At 45.6% G+C, this 8,963-nt stretch overlaps 1 protein-coding gene across 1 annotated transcript in view; it reads left to right on the forward strand.

Annotated features, from left to right (window-relative positions):
* Window positions 1-3,279: 3,279 nt before the first annotated feature.
* The window catches only part of TMEM39A (transmembrane protein 39A), an 8,378-nt gene continuing 2,694 nt past the window's right edge, over window positions 3,280-8,963 (forward strand). Inside the window, 6 exon segments of the mRNA XM_005420562.3 lie at window positions 3,280-3,466; window positions 5,013-5,235; window positions 6,595-6,678; window positions 8,084-8,226; window positions 8,662-8,961; window position 8,963. The exon segment at window position 8,963 is cut by the window's right edge and continues 33 nt beyond it. Coding sequence (XP_005420619.3) covers window positions 3,354-3,466; window positions 5,013-5,235; window positions 6,595-6,678; window positions 8,084-8,226; window positions 8,662-8,961; window position 8,963 — 864 coding nt within the window. The 5' untranslated portion in view covers window positions 3,280-3,353.

Below are 8,963 nucleotides of genomic sequence, written 5' to 3' on the forward strand. Positions count from 1 at the left end.
AGTCAAGTCTTGCACACAGCTGTGGTTCTTGCCTGCCTTGATCCTGCCACGATCCTGCCTCGTCAGGATAGCTGGGGAGCTGATGGGCAGGAAGGGTATTGTGGCACAGAAAAATAAAAAAATTACCAAGCGCTTTCTGTGGTCCTAAAAGCAGGAACTGGAAATCAGAGCATCTGATGCCTTCTGTTTCTGGATTTTCTTGTAACTGTGTCACAAATTAAAGTTTTGTCTCTGTCCTGAAGCATGGTCTGCCCTAGGACCCAAGAGCTGTCCATACCCACATCCATTCCCCGTGTATGGGCAGGACCACTGTCTGCTCTCCTGTAGCTGCTCTCCAGATTCTGCCTGTGTGTTTTTATGATGCCCACATCTGCCTCAGAGAGGAGATCTTGGAGGCTAGGTAATACTAGTTCTGAGGATTTGAGGATGAAGGGACTACAAGCATGTCGCTTATTTTTTGAGAGAAATTGTAGGTGAATAGGAAAGAACAGTGTGGAATCACATTAATGGACTGAAGAGTCTTGTCAGGAAAAGCTTTTATCTTTCATTACTCACTTTTTCTGCATGACTTTATAAAATATGTGGACTCTTCATTAATACTTAATATGACTTGGAATATAATCTGTTGGAGTAAGGGGTTTATGGCCACCTGTTTTTCTCGTTTTCAAAGTAGAATCATGCCTTTGTGTATTAATTGAAAGCTATAAAAATGCTTTTCCCCATGTCTTTCTCCTCAAAAAGGAGGGCTGTTGATTGGTTCGAGGCCAAAAAAAAGCAGACTTCGAGACAATCTGATGTGTAATCTCACTGCTTTGTTTAGCTTTATCTGTGGAGCTTCAGCTTTGTGTGGCTAGTTTTACAAAATAAAAGCAAACAAAAAAAGGGATGGTTCTTAGGCAGATTTTGCTCCAACAAATGCCTACCTAATTTGATCTGACTCCAGTATTTAAAGTTATTTAAAGCTTGGCTTGAGGAACTGCCCAGTCTATATGTTTATGAATCACTGTGAAAGGGCTTATTCAAGTGCATTTAAAATATGTGCACTGACGTTAAGGATGGCTCCTTTCCATGGGCAGTTGTTTTTACTGGTAGAAACCTGCATTTTACTGGTTTGTAAAGTCAGGGGCTGGAATTGTGATTACTCTGTGTCCAAGTGTCTGTATTGGCGAGCGTGTGAGGCATACTAATGGGGTGATACTAATGAGATCTGTTAAATTATTTACATGAATTATTGAATGTGCTATAAAATACCTTCCACTGTTAATAGCACTAATTAGACCACCAACATATTGCATCCATTATCATAAATATCCTGTAGGTCGAATCAGACCAATTGTTTCAGCTACCACAGGGCCTGTGGTAGCTAAATTTGGTTTAAAATGGCTTTCAAGTTTGTTCTTTTTGGGGGTTTTTCCTCATTTTTTTCCCTTCACTTTAGCTGTTTATCAAAAGTGTCTGAATGCCCTAAGTGAATTCTGCGTTGTTTGTTGCTGCCCCTGCTCATCTTACACATGCAGGAGAATTTTCTTGTTTATGTTTAATTCCTGAAATATAAATATTTCCAAATAAAACTCTAGAACATCCTAGGGAAAATTGTCTGAAAATTCTTGCTTGACAAGAAAGGTAAGGAAGGCTTCAGTCTCTGTTGTGTGGTATTGGAGATATGAGAGTATTAAGTCTGTCAAAAACACACTATTTACCTCAAAACCAAAATTCTCCAATGTTTGCTTGCCTTTCATGCATTTTCATATATCCTTTTTATTTTTTTTTCTCTCTCCCTCCGGGATCTCTGGTTTTGGTGTGGTTTTTTTGGGTTTGGTTTGGTGTGATTTTTCCAACTGGCTTTTGTGGGTATGCAGAAAGCATTCATCCTTTGAAACATCTTGATTTTTGTTGAAAGTTTGAGAATTGGTATCCTGGTTTCAATAATGACAATTTTTATCGGAGTAGAGATGAAGGATGGGAAATTTTAATACAAAGGGCAATTCTTTGAGGGAATTTTTTAGAGAAGTACTCCTGCAGACTGTGTTCATGGTGACAGTCCTGTGACTCACTGACAAAACTTCTGGCATTTCTGCCAGCTGTGATTTCTCCGGATTTTAAAGGAGGTGATGACTGAATTATAAATAGACCATAGGTTCCATCTGTACATTTCAAAGCTACATCTAGAGTTTCCCAGAAGGTGGATGTGCTTTTTTGGCCCCTGGGTTGGTTCTGGCTTCGATATTTTTCCCAAAGGGCGGCCGATTTCGACTCCGGGCACACAGACACACTGAAGTCCTTGTAGTGAGATGCTCACTTGGTGTCTTGTTCCTGTACAGCACGTGTGCACTCCAGTTCAGTCCTTCACTCCCTTATGTCTGCTGTGTTTCCATTGGAAACTTTCCTGACTGCCAAAATCCTTGCAGTGTCACCTGGGAGACCAGTGAAATAGAAGAAAAATTGTATGGGAAGTGATAAGCTCTATGCCAGAAATGACACTATTGTTTCTGATGTTCTGAGTTGCCCAGCCTCTCTCATACTAGTTTATTTTAAGAAATCAATAGATTTCAGTGTGTCATTAAAAATAAATAGGTAAGTAAATATGTACAAGTTTACTTCTGATTTATTTTTCTTTTCAGGGCTAGGTTATGTGAGTGCCCATATGTGCATTTGAAGTACATGCATACATGTGTGTTTTGCTGCACTTTTCTGCTCACTAAACCCACTTTAAAATGGATGTATTACCTTGGTGTCATTTGGGCATTAGCACAGAAGAGAGCTGCACCATGCAGTTTCCTTCAAGGACACCAGTCTGTCTGTTCAGAGCTCTGCCAGAGGGTGTCCAAATTGCCTACCAGCATCAGAGCCTGGCAAGTAACGTGCTGAGTGCCTAAAAAGAGCTGTGAAGCTCTAGCAGCTCAACCAGAACATGGAGAAGGCTCTTCCTGGGTTTGCTTTTGAAATAAAGCACACATTTGTGTCATCTCCAGCTCTGGAGATGCTCGGTGGTGCTTTCCAGCCAGCAATAAGTGCTGTCAGTCACTGATGGCTAATGTAAGCAGCCCCTTTTTAGAGACACAGTGTCAGTGGTGCTCATTCTGGGTGTGCAAGCAGACACTGACCTGCTGCCATTGAAGTGGCACAGTGTTTTAGAGTGCTGATGGCTGTCCCACAGGGCTCTGAGTGCATGAGAGTGACTTCCTTCTGCATGAATTTGCTTGGCTGGAGCGTGAACTGGGTGAGTGTGAGCAGCAGTTTAAGCTTAAGTGATGTTTCTGCCTCCTTTGCAGATTTGGGAAGGCTTTTGGATCGTTGTCTGGGTGTCAGGGCACAGCCTGCTGGAGGCACTGGAAGTGGACTGGTTCCTGGTCATGCCCGGTGGAAGGAGGGGACCCAGCCGGCAGCAGCTAAGCCGTTCCGCTTTGCCTTCTCTCCAGACTCTGGTTGGCGGGAGCTGTGGAAACGGTACTGGTTTGAGAAACAGGTGAGGACAGAGGCAGAGCTGTTGAGACATCTGTGGCTGGGACAGCACTGAAAGCAAGGAGCCTTGATCCACTGGAACCCTGTGTGGGAGCATGGCTTTGTGGTGAAAGTGAGGGATTGGGAGAGGGGAACCTTGAGCCCTGCACTGTGGCATTATGAGATGGCTCACTCATCCAAAAGGGAACAAGTCCTGTGTGACAAACCTCTTCCAGCTTCTCTTCTCAGCTCTGCTGTGGTACATGCTTCTGTCTGCAGCCCCTCTTTTGACTTCATGCATTAAAAGCAGCCCCATGGGAGGGGATTGTGGCAATGGTCTCAGCCCTCCTTCACCACTCACTGTGGTCGCAACAGCCACAGTAGAAATCACACAGGGGTGGAAATCTCACAATGCTTCATTTGTCTTTCTTGCAGCAGTTTCCAGAGCAGTGAGTCCTAGCAAATGATGAGTCCTTGTCTCACTCACTTGCCTTCACTGCCCTGGGGAATTAATGTGACACGTCAGAGTACAGCTGTGACTCCTCCTCCTACATAATAGAAACACAAGGCAGGAGGATGCCCATATTCTGTTTTAGACATGCAGGTTGATGAAGCTAATTCTCATAGTTGGTAAAGATGACCTGCATTTTCTGGGGAAGTTGGGGGCTGAAACAGGAACAGACATGCAGTGACATTGAGATTACCACATTTGGTATAAAAACTGAAACGGCCCAGCATTACTTCTTTCCATAAAAAGTTGGCAGACCAGAGAAGCTATTTGCTGCATGCTGGGGCCCTAGTATAGGTTCATTCTTACAGAGTAGGGAAATCCAAGCCATTTAGCTTTGGCCTTTACAGACTTCTCTGTCAGGGACAGAGGGACAGATAGCACAGTTTGAGGTTCTTTGGAAGCAAGTGATGTTGAGACTGTGGAGTCAGGGCTCCAGGGTCCTGGGAGAGCGTTGTTTATCTGGTTTCAGTCAGACATAGCATAGTTCCTCTACCAGTTCAGTATGCCAGAACTTTTAGTTGTCCTATCCTCCTCTGAAAGCTAGAAAAGAAGGAAGTGTGAGAACACTTGAGAGGTTAGCCTTTAGGAAGTGGCTGAACTACTCCATTCCATTTTTAGTTACTCATCTTTTAAAAAGAGTAACTATGAACAGAAAGACAGTGGGCACTTTGCTGTGCTGGAGGATGCTGGGTGCTAGTGTAATGTCCTGGTGATGGGTGGAAAGAGCCAATATTAACTGTTGGGTGTAGCAGAGTCCTTAATGATTTTAGCTCTGTACATCTGCTCCTCAGTCTGCAAGTTTACTGAAATGTTGCTGGGCATGTCACAGCACTTCTGACAGATCAAGCTGTCATCCAGAGAAAATTCTGGATAAGGGTTTTGTCTGAGCTAAGATGATGGAGGTCACCACCAGCCTCATGTCAGAAATAGGAATGCAAAACTGCTGTCACCTCTCCCCTGGTAATGCCCAGTCTCATATTTACAACCTCAAGCACTCTATCCTGGAAAATGTCAGAGATGATGGAGAATTTACCAAGTAAGTGATGTCCATCTGCTTCAGGAATGGTAGTGCCATCAGCCTGTCGGCGCCTCCGATCACAGCACTGATTACTCCAGAGCCTGTGCGTCACTGCCGGATCCCTGACCTGCCATTGGATGGGAGCCTTCTCTTTGAATTCCTGTTCTTCATCTACCTTCTGGTAGCCCTCTTCATTCAGTACATCAACATCTACAAGACTGTCTGGTGGTACCCATACAATCACCCTGCTTCCTGCACCTCACTGGTGAGTTCCCCAGCAAGTGCCATCACTCAGGCTTTTTCATTACACTGCTCCTTTCATGCTTCTTCAATCCAGGAATCACCAAGCATTTGACATTAAGGGAGTGAATGAGAGTTCACATGCACCCCTATCAGTCAGGGCCATGCCATCCCCCATTTTGCGGGGGAGAAGATCACGGCAGGAGAGAGAGAGAAGTCAGCAGGACTCCTTCGGGGGAAAACTTCTTGCACATGTTTGTGTGGTCTAGCTAGTCCCTAGGGTTTGACACAGAGTTGAGACTCCAGGAGCTGTCTCCTGCTGTGAGTGCCCCTTGCCAGTGAAAACAACAGAGCCTGAGAGAAGGAAGATGTGCAGATTTTTGTTGGGATCTCAGAGCAGGTGAGCAGCACAGTTGGGGAGGGGGTCAGATCATCAGCTTATGTAAAGCTCTCGACCTCCTCGGTTTCAGTGTTCTTGCTGTCCCAATAAGCTGCCTGTGAGCCAGCAGGCCTCAAGTGAGCAAAGCCGGCCTGTGCAGCTGGAACCGTGTCCTAAAGGCTGCTTGGAAGCACGAGGTGGTCCCTCAGTTACCTGTACCGACAGGTGGTGCTGGTGTTCCAGTCACCAGCCTGCTGCTCAGCTCTGCCGTGCTGGACACAGCTGACTTAGAAGTAAAAGCATTCTGTCTGGGGCTCCCTACCCACCAGGATTTAACGGTTGTTTATTTATTCCCATCACAACTCAAGCATTCTTTTTTACCTAAAATGTCCCTGAAGTACCCAAAGCAGCAGTATTCAGAGTCTACTAACTCTTCTGGCCAGAATATATTGGATGGCTTCACTGAAAAGCTGTAAGAGCTGCGTCTAACTTGATGCAGCTAGAGAACTTCTTCATAGCCAGTGAAGATGAGGTTTCTCAGGTCAGCTTGGTTTCATCAGGAAACACTGGTTGCTACAGACCATTTTTGAGACCAAGAGGGAAAGTGAGCTCGTGTGCTCACTCTGGACTCCAGTTTGGCTGCCCTTTGTCTGATTGTTCAGGGGCTTTTCTGTGGAGAATGTGCAACCTGTTCTCCATGGTAGGATTCTGGTTCTAGATGTCCCTTTGACCCCAAAAATACCTGCCTGAAGGGTGGGTTTGTTTTGTTTTCTGTGGAAACTTCTCCATGGGAAGGAATCTCCCTGTGGAGGAGATCTTGCTTCTGGAGACGTTCCTGTGTTACTAATGTTTATTGATTTCCCTTCATCCCTAATAGAGAGATTTGAGGAATGCTTATGTGAGGTGCTAATGTACTCTCCACCAGCCAGCTTTCTAGTCCCACCCCATCTGGGTGGTTTCAGAGTCCCTTTTCCTGGTGAAGATCTTTTTTCTTTCCTCCTTCAGAATTTTCACCTCATTGACTACCACCTGGCGGCGTTCATCACAGTGATGCTGGCACGGAGGCTGGTGTGGGCCATTATCTCTGAGGTAACATTCCCACTGTTCCCTCTCCTGCCTGTAGAACTTGCTGCAGAACATGGTCATCATGGCCTAGGAAAATTCTGCAGGTTGGAAGGTTTCTTCCCTCAGAAGAGTCTGGGTGTGAAGGACTAAGATTTTGAGGATGCTCTTCTGCCTTGGAGTTTTCTCCTTGAGACCAGTCATGTCCTGTAGTATTGGGTAGCTCTGTTGGCTCTGCATCTAGGAGGAGATTAAATGGTCCCACTTGCTTATTTATCTCTGCAGGTACAATACTGTACCCCACTATGTCGTGCTAGAGAAGTGCCTGAGAGAATTGCAAGTCAAGTAGCAAAAAGGCAAATAAGGAGGCTGGCCAAGACAAGAAGAATGAACAGGAGCTCAGAGGGGGAAGAGTCAGGCGGAGAATGTCTGACTACACTGAAGTGACATAGGAATACTGGTAGAACTGCTTTTCCAGTCCTGGTTACTCAGTAACTCAGACTCTGGTCATGTCACCACACATTTTGAGACCTTCTCTGTGTTTGTGGGAGCAGAACCAGGCCAAATAAAGTCTCTGTAAAAGGTCATTTTCAGGAAAATAGAAGTTTTGTCCACTGAAATAGCTAATACAGCTCTAGGCTAAGCAACTAAGCGGTGTTTAAAAATAGGTAAATTAAATAAAGGAACAGTTATGTCCTGTTGAACAGATAAGTGAAGAAGGTGGGAACTCTGAAGGGCTCTTTTCAACTGATGCCTTCCATTTTCATTTAAGTTCACATCCTCCGTAAGACTTGCCATAGACTGAAATTTCTGCATTGAAATCTTCCATGCAGGTTCTTGTGCATCCCATGTATTGGCTCTAACCCTTAAGAATCTTTTCATAGTTCAGTTTCCTTCTCTCCTCTGGAGATTGGATCAGGCTTTCTTGCTGTGGAGCCTCCTCACTACACTGCAGCCTGCACATCCAATAGAGCTAAATTATGGAAATCTGGGTTTGGGATTGACAAGGTGCACATCTTCTCTTCCCTCAGCTGCAAACTTTCACAATGCTGAGACCTGATCCTTCTAAAGAAAAGAGAGAGAGGAAATGGGTTTCAGGCCCTCCTGGGCTATCATTGGAGCAATAAGGGACTTCAGCAAAAATATTTTTCTGCTTTGCAGCTCTGAATTTTTTTCAAAGGCCCTATTTCAGTCACGCCTCACAACTTGTGATTATTTGACTCTTTTGGATCCTGTCAATCATTAATAAAATTAAAGGCATTTATGTTTGTAAGAGAATTAGTTTCCTGCTTCTGTGAGGAAGAGGGAACCTATCCCTCTTCTAGTACCTCCTGGCACCCCTCTCCCTGCTCCTCCTCCACAGGCATCCCTTGTGCTCATCTTCTAGCACTGGTTGTTTCAGGACTGCTGAGCATTTCCTCTCCATTTGCAGGCCTCTCAGGTGGGTGCAACATCACTGATGTGCTACATGGTGCGCCTGGTGCTGCTCACCCTCTGTGGATGGGTGCTCTGCTGGACTCTGGTCAACCTCTTCCGCAGCCATTCTGTTCTCAACCTTCTCTTCCTGGGCTACCCGTGAGTGACACCACTTTGAACCTTCTGGATAGGGGGGCACAGCTGCTTGGGGGTGCCATGAGCCACCGTGGGAAGCAGTAATGTCTCCTCAATTTAGGATTAAAAGGGAAGCAGGAGTGGCTGGGGGAAGGTGTAGGAGGTGGAGTTGATTAAGTGAATTGCCTCAGCTGTTATTTGTGTGAGGGGCCTTTACTGTCACTTGAAAACTGAGTCTTTGGGATTGTTTGTTCTACAGATGGGATTTAAAAAAGCTTCTCTGCACAGCTGTTGAAGCTGCAGCCTCTGGCATTTTAGTGGGGAGAAGAGTTGGCTGTTAGCTTCTGGAGTGGGGGTTCCTATGTGCTGTCACTCTTGTCAGGGCCTGTACCTGTTGAGGAGGTGTCCCCTGTTGGGATGGCTGTTATTTCAGCCATTTTTTTCTTTCCTTCACGGCAGGTTTGGTGTCTACGTCCCTCTGTGCTGCTTCCACCAGGACAGCAGAGCACAGCCTCTACCTGCAGACTGTGGTTACTTGGTACAGGACCAGGTGGCAGATGATGGGGCTTCAGCTGTCAGCAGCCTGGTCAAAGACTTCTTCTCGCTCCTGTGGGAATCCCTGAGAGAACAGTTCAATAATCCTACGTCCATCCCCACCCACAGCTGCCCCCTTTCCCCAGATCTCATCCGCAATGAGGTGGAGTGCCTAAAAGCAGACTTCAACCGCAGGATCAAGGAAGTTCTCTTCAACTCTCTCTTCA

This window comes from Geospiza fortis, unplaced genomic scaffold, assembly GCF_000277835.1.
Source record: "Geospiza fortis unplaced genomic scaffold, GeoFor_1.0 scaffold1, whole genome shotgun sequence".
Lineage (NCBI taxonomy): Eukaryota > Metazoa > Chordata > Aves > Passeriformes > Thraupidae > Geospiza > Geospiza fortis.